This window comes from Trichinella spiralis (assembly GCF_000181795.1).
Source record: "Trichinella spiralis strain ISS 195 chromosome Unknown Scfld9, whole genome shotgun sequence".
NCBI classification, from domain to species: domain Eukaryota; kingdom Metazoa; phylum Nematoda; class Enoplea; order Trichinellida; family Trichinellidae; genus Trichinella; species Trichinella spiralis.
Window position 1 is genome coordinate 2,783,116 of NW_003526948.1, and position 16,836 is coordinate 2,799,951.

At 31.7% G+C, this 16,836-nt stretch overlaps 6 protein-coding genes across 6 annotated transcripts; 2 read left to right on the plus strand and 4 right to left on the minus strand.

Moving 5' to 3' along the window:
- Positions 1-234: 234 nt before the first annotated feature.
- Tsp_05352 (conserved hypothetical protein) lies at positions 235-2,182 on the minus strand. Its single transcript, XM_003371613.1, has 6 exons — positions 2,150-2,182; positions 1,653-1,755; positions 1,081-1,142; positions 757-849; positions 623-712; positions 235-384 (listed from the first exon to the last, which is right to left on the minus strand). The coding sequence occupies exons 1-6, from the start codon at positions 2,180-2,182 to the stop codon at positions 235-237; spliced, it is 531 nt and encodes a 176-aa protein (XP_003371661.1).
- A 100-nt stretch (positions 2,183-2,282) lies between these two features.
- Positions 2,283-5,907, minus strand: Tsp_05351 (survival motor neuron protein 1). The gene is made up of 14 exons (XM_003371614.1): positions 5,848-5,907; positions 5,648-5,722; positions 5,375-5,573; positions 4,927-4,948; positions 4,515-4,548; positions 3,993-4,049; positions 3,846-3,923; positions 3,682-3,786; positions 3,439-3,498; positions 3,282-3,385; positions 2,914-3,031; positions 2,570-2,620; positions 2,412-2,522; positions 2,283-2,318 (listed from the first exon to the last, which is right to left on the minus strand). The coding sequence occupies exons 1-14, from the start codon at positions 5,905-5,907 to the stop codon at positions 2,283-2,285; spliced, it is 1,110 nt and encodes a 369-aa protein (XP_003371662.1).
- Positions 5,908-8,559: 2,652 nt separating this feature from the next.
- On the minus strand, positions 8,560-11,744 carry Tsp_05350 (E3 ubiquitin-protein ligase). Its single transcript, XM_003371615.1, has 5 exons — positions 11,681-11,744; positions 10,707-10,756; positions 10,538-10,633; positions 8,814-8,989; positions 8,560-8,743 (listed from the first exon to the last, which is right to left on the minus strand). The coding sequence occupies exons 1-5, from the start codon at positions 11,742-11,744 to the stop codon at positions 8,560-8,562; spliced, it is 570 nt and encodes a 189-aa protein (XP_003371663.1).
- Positions 11,745-14,341: 2,597 nt separating this feature from the next.
- Tsp_05349 (conserved hypothetical protein) lies at positions 14,342-14,707 on the plus strand. Its single transcript, XM_003371616.1, has one exon. It carries the CDS (start codon positions 14,342-14,344, stop codon positions 14,705-14,707), a length of 366 nt encoding a protein of 121 aa, XP_003371664.1.
- Positions 14,708-14,963: 256 nt separating this feature from the next.
- Tsp_05348 (conserved hypothetical protein) lies at positions 14,964-15,210 on the minus strand. Its single transcript, XM_003371617.1, has 2 exons — positions 15,153-15,210; positions 14,964-15,058 (listed from the first exon to the last, which is right to left on the minus strand). The coding sequence occupies exons 1-2, from the start codon at positions 15,208-15,210 to the stop codon at positions 14,964-14,966; spliced, it is 153 nt and encodes a 50-aa protein (XP_003371665.1).
- A 1,063-nt stretch (positions 15,211-16,273) lies between these two features.
- Positions 16,274-16,744, plus strand: Tsp_05347 (exosome complex exonuclease RRP44). The gene is made up of 2 exons (XM_003371618.1): positions 16,274-16,538; positions 16,662-16,744. The coding sequence occupies exons 1-2, from the start codon at positions 16,274-16,276 to the stop codon at positions 16,742-16,744; spliced, it is 348 nt and encodes a 115-aa protein (XP_003371666.1).
- The last annotated feature ends 92 nt before the right edge of the window (positions 16,745-16,836 follow it).

Sequence of the window (16,836 nt, forward strand, 5' to 3'; positions counted from 1 at the left end):
AGCAATAGGAAATTCAAGTATCTGCAGATGTGGTATCAATCAGGAACTTTATCCATGAAAAAGACGATAACAGGGACTGGATTCCATGAAATGTTTGCTTTTTAGCAAAGTGGACACTTACATCGCTTATGTTTTATTCGCAGGAAATAATGTACATTTAACTGCAGTAATTTCAAAAATTCAATTGCATTGATCGTATGAAATGGTAATTTAGTAAACATAATGGGTTCGATGTCAAAATTGTTTCATGTACAGAAACTGGCTCTGTGCTTCCGTTGAAATTGAGATACTGATGTGCATCTTTACTATGTAGTGGGTTATGCGATACGCCAAGTTTGGTAGCCATTTATTGTACAACTTCAGCGCGGTTTGGGATGAAGCACTCTGAAACACTATCATTCATAGATTTGAAAACGCAGCAATCAAAAATTGTGCGAAGTTTGATGAAACACTTTTCGTCGATTTTCGCTTTATCAACCAAGTTTATAGCTGACGAAATTTCTCAGTTTTTGAGAAAATTGTTTTTCTTCAAAGTTAAAGCAATTGATTTTTTCGAACGCAAATTTATTTAAAGAAATCGTCAAATTATGAGCAAACGCCAAACTTGTTTATTTAATAATACCTCATCAGTCAAAGTTGCGAAAGTGCAATAACACACACACTCCCCACGCCATTCACCATCAATAATTGCTACTAAAGAGATAAAAGCGAACTCAAAAGAAGAAAATATAAATTTGCATGAAACTTCCCTCAAACTAGCATTAAGCCAGTGCTTAGGCTATTTATTAGATAAGATCTGTAATGTACCAACTTTAGAGGCCGTTTATTCCCCCAACTGATAAACAGTTTCTGATAATAATCTGCATAACACTATATTATATCAATGCAAATACCTAGCAATAAAAAAAGCAGAATTTTCGAAAAAACCTTTCACTGATTTTGATAATATAGCAAAGTCTATAGCCAATGAAATTTCGAAATTTTCAGAAACACTTTTTTCTGAAAAGATTTCTCTTAAATTTGTTTTTCTAGAAATGACTTTATTTGACTTGAATCAATTAGGAACGACTAGAAAGTTACCAGAAACTTATCCGCACTCTTCCTAATTGCGCTTTTCTCGAGATATTGCGGTAAACCTGAAACTGAAAATTTGATTTTAATGTTGAATAAATAAAGAAACGAAGCATCGATGTTTAATAAATGTGCATACAAAATCATTTTATTCACTTTTACAAAGAAACGCGGAATGTTTTCAGCAAAAATGATACGTATTTAAATAACAATTGTTCCTACTTTTCTTTTATGCCTTACAGCATCTTTAAAAATTAAAATCTTTTTTCACTAGTCTTTGATTGATTATGCTTCAGAGATTGGAATTATCCAAAATGATCACATTGGAACGCAAGTTTTACGCAATTTGACAATTTTCTGTTCTATAAATGTCAAATTCCTCTACTGATTTTATCCAGATTTTCAGAAGATATTTTCTTCTCTGAGAATGGCTTCAATTTGATTCGTCTTGATCAAAAACGCTTAGCAACTTATTGTAAACTTATTTTTTCCCTTTATTGCATTGCCTAATTACCATTTTTTCCCAATTTATTAAGATTCTCACAATATCATCCATTAAATATTTTTGGAAAATTGTAAACCTTGATCTGGCACAGCATTGCTTGCATTTATCAATAAGTCGTGTGAAAATTTCATTACACTTTTCTTGAGGAATGCCATTAGTTTCGTTGTACTTTTGTGTATCTGAAAAGATTTGTTTCGAAGTTATTTCAAAGCAATGAAAATGGTTCAAAAATGAAGAGAAAATGGATTGCCTAATCCTAAGAAATATTGCACAATGTTACGAATTTTGAATGAATCCTTTATTAAAATTATAAAAATGTAGGGACTGTCTACCATATCTATATTTATATGAGTCCGATGTTTTACTACATATATAAGCGAATTCGTTTAAAAAGTCGATTGACTGCTATGCAAAGAACTGATGCGCATTAAATAATAGAAGTTGCTAACACATTTCTGCAAACTGTATGAAAAGTTACTGCCAATTCAAAAAATTAAATTATTTAACAAAAGAAACAACACTGTCCATTAAATGCTTAAATAACCTGTTACACTTTGTAAGAATATTTCTAACGCACTTTTCTTTCAAACGAATTTTTGCATTCATAACAATCTATCGTTTTATAATAAGTAATTTAAACAAAACTCTATTCAGCATTTATTCCGCGTTCTAGAAGTAGTGAATCATTGGCAGAACGATATAAGCTTTACTTAGACGTATGCTTCTTTTTGTCGAGTTGTGTCTAAATATATATTATAAGAATCATACACAATATACATGCGTACATTATATATATTTTATTTATTTATTTATTTATCAAAAAAGTAAATAATACCAAATATAATGCATCGTAGTAGCCAGCCAAGTACCGCGATATTAACATTGCGTTCAAATTTGGATCAGCCCCATGAAAATCAGTTAAAATTGGTGGTGGAATTCTCGGCAACTAATAATCGTTGAGGTTAGTGATGATAATATGACCAGTTAACTTACCAAGAAATCAAAATTTATATTCCCTTTGTCAAGTACTGGTTTACGCGTAGTCTAAAAATAAATTCATTAAACAAACGATTTCAATAAACTTATACTTGAAATTTTTCTAAGATTTCATGCATAACTTATAAAATTTGAATATTACCAATTTAAGTACTGTAAAAGAACATAAGCGGCTGCTGTAATAAAAAAGAAAAATAGTACATAATAAATCCACTACAGTTATCTTTAAAATCTTAATTATGAAGACGCAAGAATGTTTATAACTGGCATCTCATAATAAAAAACATTTAAAATCAAGCAGTAAAAGTCATCGATTAAATAATTTCGTCAACTACGAATACCTTCGAAGGCTTTTCTTCGTTTCGGATATCTGCATCCGCCATCACTTCGTTTCGTGACTCACCAATTTCGCTCTCCACTACTTTCGAGGAAGAAATGTGGACCGTTTCATCAATTTCTCTGCAAATGCCACATTGAGTTCATTCACTCAAACATCATATTAAAAAAACATTAATCCTTCCTTTCAATTTGCTTTAAAAATCTTAGCTACAGCTGGAATTTCAGAATCATTATGCATCATAACATATAACACGTTATATATATATAATGTACAAATATATTCGTGAGTGCAAAAACAGGAAAATATACATAAAAAGCGTACTGTAAATTATGAAGGTGAACAAATTCAACATTGCCATATTCTTCATACATAACCTGACAAGACTTTTTCTCCGGACACAATTTAAGAATTTCCGCCAGATAAAATGCACCATCTTCACTGTACTTTGCCAAGCACCGATCGCCGACTTTCCACTTAAAAAAAATTAAATTCATTTTTGTGCTTCACATGAAAATAAAAGCAATACATGAGCATTAAGGCAATAGAGTAACGATACTGCGGTACATGATAAGCTCATAACGATACCCTGACAAGAGAATAAGAAAATTGCATACATAAATTTTATGAAATAGTAGTGCTGCTTTTAAAACTCAAAAAATAAATAGAAAACGCTATTTTAACAATTAATAAATTTTTCTTTACTTTACTTTTATTACTCCGCTTAAATTACTTTTAATTTAAATATTTCACTTTTAAAATGTCATCTTACTTCCTTTGGTTTCGTATCACTTTCCACCTCAAGTTTCGACGATGCATGTTTGCTCTTTCTTTTCTCTTTCTGCTGCTTACCATCTGTTTTGTTTGATAACTGCAACTAAAAAATAAGACGAGCTTGAATACAAATATCAGGAAAATCTATAAATAAAAACGTACTTCTACCAAACTCAAGGATTCTTCATACATTTTAATCAATTCTTTATCGTCCCAACATTCTGCTATCTCATCATCATCCTAAAATCATAAAAATAATAAAGACGAGCTTAAGAAAAGGCTTTCTACCATATTTCTCTGGAAAATTACAGTTCCGGGAGAAAGATCATTTTCGGGGATTTTGTCAGACATTATTAACACAAATATCTACAAACAAAAGAATAAGTAATAAAGCGTGATACTAAAGAAATGTCATTGTTAACCTTAATAGTTAAGCAAGTTATATGCAGAACGCTAAACACTTAACTACTGAAAAAATTCCACGAATGTATATTTTAGAAAAACAAACCTAACAGGGCTACAATAAGGTAAACAGTATTAGCACTCCAATACTACTACAGTATGATATAAGTGATCATAAAGTATTATACACATTATCTGAAGCATGCTTGATTATTAAATGAATAAAAATAAATAAAACTATTTATGAATAAACATGCAGTAATTTTTAATCAAAAATAGCAATTGTAAAGAATAATAAGCCAAACGCAGATTTTGTGTCACATGCTTCATATTTTTCTTGTTTGGCAAAATTTTATCAATTGAAAATATTTATTTATATTTGAATCGGTAAGAAATCATCCCATATAGAGATCTAGTAAATTAAAATACCTGAAAAAAGTTTATAAATAAAGTCAGGTTCCAACTACAAATGTGAGAAATTTTAACAAAAATATATGGTGAAATATGCAAAGTAAATTTAATTAACATAAATTTTCATTTATTTTATCATTTTATTATTCGTATTATTAATTCCAAAGTTTACAAAAAAGATCAAGTTGTTTGCTTGCTGAATATTCAATAGTGGATTTACATTTTGAATTCTTTCAAATATTTTTGTAGTGTTTTAAGTTATAATAATTTTTTAGGATTGATTGCTTTTGTTCAAATGACTTTATATTAAAAAAATTTAAAGGTTTAAATTAATTTTACACGCGTATATTTGTAAATTTCAATGTGCTATTATTTTCAACAAGAGTATAGCTGTTTCTAATGCAACTAATGTTATTGATTAAATTTACACTGGCTGTTGCTTGTTTTCATGTCTGTAAAATAGCTAATCTCAATAAATAACGCTTTTATTTAACTTTCAGTAAATGTTCTATTCTACGTTCATTATACTTTATAATGTTGAAATATTTTCATTTACGAATTATATTTTAAAATGTTTAATTAAATATTATAAAAAAATACTTTAAATTTATTTCTTCAAACCGCCGTCATTTCATAGTTATACTTTGGTATTTCAAACCTGAAGCGTTTATTAAAAATTCACTGAACATTTTTTTCACTTTGCACAGTAAATATATAGAGTCCACTATCAGTGGATAAGTTGAACTGCAAAGTAACACAGAAATTTTATTCAAATGAAAAAACTAGGAACAGTCATCGGATTTCCAATTAGAAAACATTGAGAGATAGCTTTGCCAGAAGCTCAGAAATTGAGAAAAAAATTTCTGAGCTGATAATACGATTTTCAATTTCAATCATCCCTTGATCTTCGTCGATTTTGTCTTCGGTTAATTCTATTTTGCCTTTTCTGCGGTCTGGTTCTTCTTCCACCCTTTCCTCTAGCTTTACCCCTTGATTCTTTAATACGTTCTCGTCGTTCTCTGTTGATGTGTCTTCTAGTTGCTCTAGACAGTCTAAATATTCAATAAATACAACACACTATAAATAATATGATATGATATGATATGATATAATACAGCCTGATAGAATATAGAAGAGTTTTGCTACCTCACATGTGGCACTTCTTCTAAAACTGCTGATGAAGAGTCCACAACATCAGTTTCTGATGTAAGATCAGCTTTAACCGTCTGAAACATGTTAGAAAATAATGGAAACACTTGAAAAATCCAGCGTGTAAAAATGAACAAAATTTATTAATAAATTGAAGAGAAATATTTGAAAAAGAATAAAAATTATAAGAAAATTAGCATACTTCAAAAAGAATAATGGCGCAAACGGAAAACAACCCCAGCCATAACATTCGACGATCCATATTTTTGGCAGTAATGATATCGTGCGTGCTGTTTGATTTATATAGCTCAACAGTGACCTGATTGGACTACAGGGCGTAGGCAATTTGCATTGCACACTTCAGTTTCCTAAATTTCATCCGGCTGTCAATTCTGTTTCAATCGAGTGGGTGTAGAAGTGCCAGAAATGTCAAAATGGAAATTCTTTTATCGCTACCAAATCAATCACACGCTTTCATTTTGGCAAAAAGTTCAATTGAACACTTGTACGGCGATGTGTAGAAGTTGTTGAAATGGTTTTTGGAAGCGATGCAATTTGCAAAACTGGACAACAACTGCTTCAACAGAAAACAGGATAATTCCACGCCCGAAGCTGTACATTTATTTCAAGCATAATCGAGCAGAGGTGAGCATTTCTTCTTTACAACAAATGAGGTCTTATGACGACCATTTTGCTCATCAACATTCTCGTCTACATCACATCTCTTTTTCATAAAAGGAAGTATGTCAAAAATAAAATGTGACGTGATTCTTTTTTTCATTTCATAAAAATAAGCCAACCATGTCTTTCTTCGCTTATGCATTTATGTATTCATTTTTCCGGGACGGCAATTTTGTCGTATATCATCATATACATGCAAAAAAAGTGCTTATTTTAAAAAACGATAACAATTTATCTTCGTCCCTTGGAAATGATCAATTATTGATAATTGCTTGACTTATTTCAATTATTATTATTATTATTATTATTAGTGGTATTATGAATGTCACATATTTTCAAAGTATATAGTATAATTTTTTTTTACGCTTTTGACATATTAGCTAGAACAGTCTGCACTGTTTACACCGATGAAATGTGGAATAGTTTTATGTAATTTTATGATTTCACAAAACGAAAGTTTTTTATTTAAATAAATTCAATAAAAATGTCATTTCAACTAGTCTTGCGTAAAATTCGTTTTTATTTATTCCTGACAATGGAAACTAGGCACCGGTGTGATGTGGCAATTCTATTAGTCAGCTATTACTTAAAATTGCATGATTCTCATGATGCATAATGAAAGCACATAAATAATAATATATTATGAATAGATGTTAAAGTGAAAGTGCATGATGTTTATCGAATTTAAATGTTTTGATAAAGTTGTTTCAAAATGGTACACAATGATCATACTTTATTTGCTGGCGATCAAATTAGCTTTCAAATATTCTCAACAGCTTATAATTTATACTCGAAAAATTGAAAATTAAGAAAAAAATATTACCATACCTAATAAATTGCTGCACTGCAGAATTTTGGAGAACATCTCCGTCTTTGGCAGTTGCAAGAAATGGACAATTTTGAGCTAGTGGATTTCGCATCCTATTCACGCTTCTGCTGCTGATGTTTCACTTAATATAGTTTCAGTTTGCATTCTGCCTTTACGTCAGTGAATTGCAAATAGCTATTTATATTTTTGCATATTCTCTTTGATAATTATGCTAATTATATTTGTACTACAATCTATTTGTCAAAATTATTTTCATTTATTGATTATGTGTGCCTTAAGCGTTTACTGATTATATTATTCTTTTTTCTATCGCAAACACGGCTTGGTGTATTTCTATTCCTGAAAATTTTATTTACGTCTACTGGATAATAATGAAAGTTGATCAATATAAAGCAATTCAGTTTCAGATACGGAACAAATTGAAGAAATGCTGAAAATTTTTCTTTGGAAAAATATTGGAAGATGCCTGCCTGTTGAAGATGAAAACCTTATACATGTAAATTTTAATTTTACGTAAACCACACAAGTATTAATAGAATAACATAAGCTGACGCAAATGTGACATTTTTCCATAAAGCAATTAGTGAATTTATTGATAACTAACAACAACTCGTATCTTTGTATTGTATCTTTGCCCATCATATGATAGGTGCTGACGTAAGTATCATTAATAGATCTATAAATAGTTGTAAAATTACTAGGAATTTTAAATTATGAAAGCTTGAAACATTCTAATCAGAGAATATGAAAGAGTAACATATTTCACTGGTTCATTTTAACTGACATGTTGATTTGTCGAATTTTTTCTTTGCCATTCGTTTCACGAATTTTATGTTACTAATATTTATTTTATTTGCTTTTTCTAAAATTTTTTCTGAAATAAATAAGCAAAACTGAGAGTAATTACTTCAAAGAATTTTTTTATAAAAAATGTAATTGAAAAGCATAAAATTGTACTTAATTTTCACTATTGCGAAAGCAAAACTGCCGAACGTCATTTTAAAACAGTAACATTTTGTTGAATGATGTTTTGCCAACTTTTTCATATTATTTTATCAAAGTAATGTCTTGATATGTGAAAATTTTCATAAATAAACTGCATAAACTAACAACGCCTGAAGAGCTATGTATAAAGTTACTTTCTCACATTGATGCAAATTTTGTTTCAATTAATTTATACAAATATAAATAATGTGAACGAATTTATCCCATAATGACAACAATGCTACACTTCCAAGTTTTCTTTATTTTCATTAATTAATAAATTAACTGATACGCTTACACACAGAAAGGCATATAAGCGTATGTACGAAGAAAAAAAAAGTAAAGGAGCAAACGAAAACAGCGAATCTGCACTAGACTGCAGTAAAAGAGGAAAAAGGATACTGCAGACAGGAAAAAATATCAATCGTAGGAAACAGTCTGACTAAACGAAGTGAGAAGCGCACTATCCACAGGCTCTAAACATGATGGGCAAATGAATGATCTCATGAGCCAGTCGTCTATGCAATGCTTGTGGTAGGCATGCAAACAAGGCAGGAACCGGATTTTGTCACCTTCGCAAAACTCCACCATGCAGATGATGCACCTGAAAATAAATAAATTGAATAGCGAACGTCAAAAATCATTTATTGTATAAATTTTAATGAAAAATATACTCCGTTTCGCAACCCATTTCTTTGACATAATTTTCCACAGGTAAATGCTGCAAAATGCCAACACACTTGGCATGCTTGATTTCGTCGTCTTTAGAAGGCTTGGAGGTGCTGTGGCTTGGCATAACTTCAATGTATGGGCAGTGGGTGACAAAGGAATTTCGATTTTCCCGTCTTTCCTGAAAGTAAAATTTATTACTCAACATGCACTTCCTGAAAAAAATACATTAAGATGAAATAGTGCACTCTATCTGAATAATACAATTATATAATGCAAACTTCATTAAAGCATAACTGCAAATTCTTCTATAATGCTGTAATCAAAATTTTCACCTTACGATCAGATTATTCTTAATTATAAAATTATGACCACTGATTAAAAGGAAAATCTTTACCAATTACAACAAAACTAACTATGCAACCTGTGAAAAGATATAACATTGTAGAAATATTTAAATTATAAAGATGGGTATTAAATATAAACAATAGCTTATAAATATATTTTTCAAAATTGTAGAATAAGTAGTAACAGTAAGAGATAAAGGTAATAAATTATAAAATTTAAAAAGTAGGAACAAAATCAACAGCACTGCCTGCTATGTATTTTCCGGCGTACAGTTTCCTCGCTTGAATAAAGCAACAGCAACAGTAAAAATGCTATAACAGTGCCATATGTATAGAAATATCAAAAAATCTAATTTATAATACAACTGAACACAAGAAAACATCTACTTGAGTATGCTTAGGTAATGTTTCAATCAAATAACGTTACGTGTTAGCATTTCGAAGAGAAATTTTTCCCTAATTCTAAAACCAAAAACAAGATGTGACAATAATTCAGTTATTATCAGATGACATTAATTAAATTACACGAATCTAAACAGAAACATACAAATCTGTTAGATTCGATTCATTATGGAAAACGAGTAAATGAAAAACATAAAAATGATAAAAATTCTTAATTTTCAAAAGGTTGCAAAGTGCATATTGAGTATAATATAGCTGTGCGCAATTTCAAAAAATGTTTCTATACGGAAACAAATTTTTTTCACACAGATAACGCGGCACAATAAAACAACCTCAATTACTTTTAAATAACTAATTTTCGATTTTCAAAAAAGCAATCAGCTATGCACTCAACCTCTTCTCACAATAGGTGTAACGAAAAATAGAACAAAAATAATAGGCAAACTACAACTTTTCTGTATAGTTAATCCTATCCAATTCACAAATTTCGAATTTTTGTACAGTGACTGCATGTTAAATAAAGACCAGTAATTAAACAGTTCAGCTTTTAAGCTAAATAAATATTAGACACGCAAGCAGTTTCGTATGAAAATTTATAACTTTACCAAGCGTCAAACTGACATCATATTTATCAATTCATTTATAAAAAATACGTTTGCATCAATTTCTCGGAAACCATAAATTAAATAAATTTAAAAAATATAAACATTCACTGATAAAACGTTGGAAACACTTAAACATGCACCCGAAACATGATAGCCAAAGATTTTGAATTAATTTCTAAACAACTGAAATATAATTGCTTCTTTAACTTGTTCAGTAAAAACTTTCCAAAATAAAAACAGCTTTAAAAAATATTGCATAAAACAACAAATAAATTTCAATAATACCTTGCATTAATAAAACAACGTGCTAACACACCCAACTACAGACAATGTTGAAGTGTTTTTCCCATAAAAGACAAAAAAGAATAAAAATACCTCAAATGTAACGTCGCTGGTAGTGCTGGAACGTCGGCCGGAATCATTAAAAGATGCATCATCGTGAATCAAACTTGACTCGTCGTTTTCAAAAGACTGCAGACAATTTCCCATGTTATAAAAATTTCTTATCCGTAATAAAGATACAACTTAGAAGAAAAAAAGAAACACCGCACACAAGAGCACGCAACGAACCAGCCGCCAGTGCTAAGCAGATGCCTATAAAAAGTAATTATAAATGTAAGCAAAAGATTCAAAAGACAAACCAAAAAAATTATAACATATTCTACTTTTCCAGTCAATCAACAATTTACACAATATGACTACAGTAGCCCATGTGAAAAATAGGATTTTGTGCACTAACAGTGTTTGACGATAGCTGCTACTCACCATCTAAAGCAGCATAACTAAAGTTTTATAAAAGTAAATTCACTTGGTATAATTCTTAAAAGATTAATTGGCATAAAAAATCTAAATTATATTTCAAGTTTTTTGTTTATAATGCATGATTTAACTAAAGTTATTAACATGAAAACATTGTTTTAGCATTAAAAATGATGCGGAACATTAAATTTAAATGTTAATATTGATATTCTAAAAATATTTAGAAAAACTTTCTTATTAACAACTTTCATTAGATTTTCTCATAATATTTTTCGCATTAACTTCTTTTTTTTCAGAACGTCGTAAATATTTTACTATTAAAATATTGTGTAAAAAGAATTAAATTTTGTAATAGGCTATAAAAATGGCATTTAGATGTTGAAATTATGTTTTTGCTTTTATTTGTACATGAATACATTTTTCTACTGTAATTCTTGTTTATTGTCTTTATTAAGCATTTTGGAACCGATTTTTTTCTTCCACGTTTCAACATTCTTCAAGTTTTGCTAGATATTCTATATTAATGTCTATTAACGTTAATTGACAATGTTTACTTACGGTTTTAATATAATTTTAATTGTTATTATAAAATTGGTTTTATTTTGCCAATACTTAGTTTTAGGTAGACATTATTTTCTATGTATCAGATTTTAAATGAAATGTATTTCAGTGAAGTATTTTCATGATGGCTTCTTTGCCAAACTCAACAGTTCAGCAGTTTACACAGTCTAGGCAAGAACGATTCCAAACTTCACAAACTGCTTATGTGGGTGGTACAACCGTTTATCCTAGGATGCCAGTACAAGAGTTGAATCCGTCGCATCCAAGACAATTTGCTGCTGTACGTAAAGCGATTCTACCAAATATTCAACCTAGAGACGGTGGAACTGCGCAGTACTTGCCACGTCTGGCTCCTAAACCAAGCGTGACCACATATTCTTATTCACCGACTTCAGTTATGGTTAGCACTTCAAATCAGCATTCAATGCAACCTCAGTTCACGATTCATCCGACTCAGCATGCATATCCGGGTTATTTTCAACAACGTCAGCGTGGATGTGTAGTTTATGAATCAGCTGCAGCTTTGCGCTCGCCCCAAGTACGACAGCAGCAGTCTTCACAACAGCAAAAGTCAATTGCAAATGACCAACAAACGGCTAGTGGAACAAGCAATTTGGAAACAAGCAAGCAAACACATAACCAAAGCTTAATTAGTCAAGAGCGCCTTGACGCTTTGCTTCGTGAGGTTGATCCAAACGCAACGCTTGATGACGAGACCAGACGCGCTCTCATGAGATATGCTGATGATTACATTAACGATATCCTTGAACGTTCGTTACGACTTGCTGTGCATCGCGATTCCAATGTCTTGGAAGTTAAAGATGTAGCATGCTCTTTGAAAACTCGGTATTCGTTGGTTATTCCAGGATTCTGCGATGACACTGGCAAATCAACGAAAAAAGCGTTGCTGGACGAGGCACATGAGCAACGTATAGCTTCGGCAAAAAAAGCTGTGAAACGTTGGTAAATGTGGAAATAGAGGCATCATTCATGCTGATCATTACATAAATTATGTTTCACGAATTTAGTTAAAGTACAATTTCATTTTTAAGGCAACAGACATACAGTTGATTTATCATGTGTTTATCTGCTGTCTTATTCATAAATAAATATTTGAAAAAATGATGGAAATTGTTTAATATTTACATTTCTTCAAATGGAATGGATAGTAAATTTTGACGTGCATTTGTATATAAATACATATTAATTTTAATACATTTACCTGTAAATGTGCGCCCTTGCTTTACGTATTATAAGAACTCCTTGTTATTTCAACACAGCAATTTTTCGGTACAGTTTTATATTTTAAAATAATTATCTTTACAAAAAGCATGTTTCATTTTACGGTGTTTATTTTATAAATGAACTGTTATTATATTTATTTCATTAATAGATACCATTTAATTATATAAATTATTTTATAAAGTTATCAGATGAACTATAAATAAATGTCATCAGCTATTTGATGGCAACAGCAACAAATTTTATTCATTACACGTGTTGTCGAAAAGAAGCCCACTTTCTATTAGGATACTCAAGTTTCTTATTCTGAGCGGGATTTATTCTATTAAGGAGTTTTACAAACACGCACGCAATCTCAAATATCGCACATGCACACACAGACATGTCGAAGCTCTCTTTTCATCTATATATATACATATCACACTATACTACAGTAAGAAGTCCCTTTTTGATATACAGGTACAAAGTATATTACAGAATTCTCAAGATACCGCCGCCATGGACGAAGTCCATCATAGATTAGATTTTTCAATCAAATAGAATTCTCTTACCAATCGTGTGTATATGCCTTGGGCGCTTTTCATATTCGCGGATCGTACAATGCCATCTCATCCTTCATAGCATTCAATGATTCGGTCAAGAGAATATAGGTTCTTGGGTACGCCTTCTTGCTTCATCAACAAAATGTCCCTTTCTTCGTTCTCTGTTTCTGGCGTATCCACTTGTTTCGCTGCACAGAATTCACCATATATTCAGTGCGCCAACGCTTGCAAAATTGTGACACTGTTCTCTGCTGATATTGCCATCGTCTCGTCAAGTCACTCTTTTGTTGCAGATCAAACCCAGGATCTAATTTCAAACGATTCTCAAACTGCTGCAAACGTTGCAGCGTTCAACTAAAAATAATGGACAACGGTGGCACATTCTTCTTCCATATTTTCCGGATATCGTATCGATCGTCATCTGCTACTTGCACCTACATTGTTTGTGTTGAGTTTTTGATCAGTTCGATCTGCATTATCACGTAAATCGAGACAACAGACGTAAGATCGGGTAACACAAACACAACAGCTAGAGAGAGGATTCAAAGAAGCACCACAAAGAAATTAACGGAACTAAGTTTTACTAGCACGCAAGGTACATTCACAAACATACGCAAACGAATGTTTATTTATCTATAAGTGTATATACACATGTATATGCATCCACACAGTAATACAGTATAATGATTATCATGTTTCAACAAGAATTGTTCATCAACAGTTTGGATATGCGGTTGTTGGTTAAACGGTGCCTTAACACACAGTAGTTTGAGAATAGACACAATACCATCTCATCCATCACGATGACCGTCTTTCAATAAAGGATGATACCTGGATTGATCACTCTTATGACAATCGACGCCACGTACATTCCACACTGCTACGTACTTCACACATCTCTCGATGCGGTGCGAATCTTCGCATATAGGACACAGGAACGTCTGCTTGGTTGTCACTACTAAAGCTGAAAAAGCTGACGGGGAAATGGGCATTCACCACTTTTATGACCTTTCGTATTGGAATTACTCTCTGAGTGAGTATTCCACGAGCGTTGAATATTCGGCTCTTGTTATTTATGCCAATCGTCGCCTTTATGATTTTGCGTCAGGATCTGGAACGCAGATTGCGTCGTTTTACATCTTGCATCGATCTGAGGTTGCACATTGCCACGTATTTTACACATCTCTCGATGCGGTGCGAATCTTCGCATATAGGACACCGGAACTTCTGCTTGGTTGTCACTACTAAAGCTGAAAAAGCTGACGGGGAAATGGGCATTCACCACTTTTATCACCTTTCGCATTGGAATTACTCTCTGAGTGAGTATTCCTCGAGCGTTGAATATTCGGCTCTTGTCATTTATGCCAATCGTCGCCTTTATGATTTTGCGTTAGGATCTGGAACGCAAATTGCGTCGTTTCACATTCTTCCATCGATCTGAGGTTGCACACTGCCACGTATTTTACACATCTCTCGATGCGGTGCATATATATATATATATATATATATATATATAGAAGATAAATAGTAAAGCTTAGAATAAAAAAGTGACCATTAAAAAGAAACCAAAATTTGACAAATAGAATGCATAACAATGACAACCAGTAAAATTCATGTTCGGAACAGCGAGTAAAATTCATCGCAACAACAACTAATGAAATTTAGCCGTCGTGTAAACCAATGAAATTTATACCCAATTAGAGTTCTACGCAAAATTGACAACCAATCAAAGTGTGAAGCGGCATATCTTTGATGTAAACTGGGAATCTACCCCAGTTTCTTCGTACGAAAGCTGAAGCCGATAGGATTCCTCTTACCTTCGTTCTCAAATACTGACTTGATGATATTCGGTTTAGCATTCTGTTTGATATAATCTTCTATCATACGTAACCAATGATTCCGACGACGATGTTCCACATCTCTTTTCTTCGCAATCGCTGCCATGTTGTTCTATTTCAACTCTATAGATGTAATGCTTCTCTTTCCCGGCTTGTAGCACCAGAAATTTATGTTGTCGAAAAGAAGCCCACTTTCCAGAAGGATGCTCAGGTTTCTTACTCTGAGCGGCATTTCTTCTATTAAGGAGTTCTTCTCGACTTCGCAGGTCTCAATTCCTCTGGGAATAGTCTATTCAGAGTTCTGCATACAGATCATCTCTAGCGTAATCTGTTCTATAAATCGATCAAATAGTGTTTGTATGAATGATTCATTCAACAAACACTACTCTATACAAATTGAAAGATGCTGCGATAACAAAAACAATCGCACGCAATCTCAAATAGCGCACATGAACACACTGACACGTCGAAGCTCTCCTTTCATCTATATATACATGTATCACATCAAACTACAGTAAGTCTTTTTCTGATATACAGGTACAAAGTATATTACAGAATTCTAACAGTATGATTACATACAACATATTTGATGATTTGCTTTTTTTCTAAGAACCTGTAATTTAAAATAAAAGTATCACAATAAGCATTTGAAATAAAAACTGTTACATGAAAAATATGCAATTATTGAAATCTGATTTTTAGCACACCAGTGTCAGTCATACGGTGTAAAAGATGAGTTATATTGCAACAAATAATTATTAATTATTTAATAAAAAACAGAATAGCCTAAAAATTGCTTTAATTATAGGTACTGAGCTTTATTTATTTATTAAATTCGCTTAGTTGCCATATACTGTAGTTATTACTTGCAAATCTATAAGTTAATTACAGTATGAATGATGAAGAAGGTGTATAAATCAGTGATGGATTAATTCTGAAACATGGATAATGCAGATTTTGTTAACCTATATCTTTAGTGAACGTAATTTTTGATTCTGTTATTTAAATGCTATTGTTTTTTTATTGTAAGTTATGATAAATTATTGTTTTTAGTTTTTAACAAAGCTCTGATATTTGGGTTTATTTTGATTTTGAATCATGTTTTAGTCTTTAGAATAAATTAAATTTTTTACATTATGTTTTGAATTTACCTGTTTCAGTGATTTTGCATGCCACTTGTTCGAGAACGCCAATTTGTGTTGGCAAAAAAGCAATATCTTGTTAAACTGAGACGTGATCGCTATCTTCGCGACGACATTAGTTGTGGTATTGTTGACTGTAAACTGTGTTCGGATGTGTGGAATTTACATTTAATCAACTTGGGCAAAGTTCCGCTTTCTCCTTCGAAGGTTGTGGACGCAAGGCATATTCTGTTTCTTGATACCAACATTATTCGGCATCAAGTTGATGTGTTGACTGATGAACGCTTTGGCAGTATAATAATCTGTAGCACTGTTTTGAAAGAATTGAAACAGTGCTTTGGACACAGGATATTCAGAACGTTTTTAAATGATGAAAAGAAATCAATTTACATTTTTAAAAATGAATTTTTTCGAGGCACATGCATTGTTAGAAATTCCGAAGAAAGTATTGATGAACGAAATGATCGTGCAATTCGACATGCTGCTATGTGGTACTGAATTTCATGCGATTTATTGTTTTAAAAAAGGTTTAAACGGTGCTTCGTTAGGTATCGCGATCATTTGAAACAGTTGGACAGTGATGTGACAGT

What these genes read in the sequence shown, in the direction of transcription:
- Tsp_05352 (XM_003371613.1), bottom strand. Translation starts at nt 2,182, where the DNA reads ATGAATGCAAAAATTCGTTTGAAAGAAAAGTGC. An exon ending in TTCGTTTGAAAGAAAAGTGC is followed by an intron (nt 1,756 to 2,149) that starts GTTAGAAATATT and finishes AAATCTTTTCAG; the next exon opens with ATACACAAAAGTACAACGAA. An exon ending in TCGCAACTTTGACTGATGAG is followed by an intron (nt 385 to 622) that starts GTATTATTAAAT and finishes ATAGTGTTTCAG; the next exon opens with AGTGCTTCATCCCAAACCGC.
- Tsp_05347 (XM_003371618.1), top strand. Translation starts at nt 16,274, where the DNA reads ATGCCACTTGTTCGAGAACGCCAATTTGTGTTGGCAAAAAAGCAATAT. An exon ending in GACTGATGAACGCTTTGGCA is followed by an intron (nt 16,539 to 16,661) that starts GTATAATAATCT and finishes AATTTTTTCGAG; the next exon opens with GCACATGCATTGTTAGAAAT.
- Tsp_05348 (XM_003371617.1), bottom strand. Translation starts at nt 15,210, where the DNA reads ATGGCAGCGATTGCGAAGAAAAGAGATGTGGAACATCGTCGTCGGAAT. An exon ending in TCGTCGGAATCATTGGTTAC is followed by an intron (nt 15,059 to 15,152) that starts GTATGATAGAAG and finishes TATCGGCTTCAG; the next exon opens with CTTTCGTACGAAGAAACTGG.
- Tsp_05349 (XM_003371616.1), top strand. Translation starts at nt 14,342, where the DNA reads ATGCCAATCGTCGCCTTTATGATTTTGCGTCAGGATCTGGAACGCAGA.
- Tsp_05351 (XM_003371614.1), bottom strand. Translation starts at nt 5,907, where the DNA reads ATGGATCGTCGAATGTTATGGCTGGGGTTGTTTTCCGTTTGCGCCATT. An exon ending in ACGAAGAAAAGCCTTCGAAG is followed by an intron (nt 2,621 to 2,913) that starts GTATTCGTAGTT and finishes ATTTATTTTTAG; the next exon opens with ACTACGCGTAAACCAGTACT. An exon ending in ATATAAATTTTGATTTCTTG is followed by an intron (nt 2,523 to 2,569) that starts GTAAGTTAACTG and finishes AACGATTATTAG; the next exon opens with TTGCCGAGAATTCCACCACC.
- Tsp_05350 (XM_003371615.1), bottom strand. Translation starts at nt 11,744, where the DNA reads ATGCGACGGATTCAACTCTTGTACTGGCATCCTAGGATAAACGGTTGT. An exon ending in TGCGTGCTCTTGTGTGCGGT is followed by an intron (nt 10,634 to 10,706) that starts GTTTCTTTTTTT and finishes AATTGTCTGCAG; the next exon opens with TCTTTTGAAAACGACGAGTC. An exon ending in GAAATGGGTTGCGAAACGGA is followed by an intron (nt 8,744 to 8,813) that starts GTATATTTTTCA and finishes ATTTATTTTCAG; the next exon opens with GTGCATCATCTGCATGGTGG.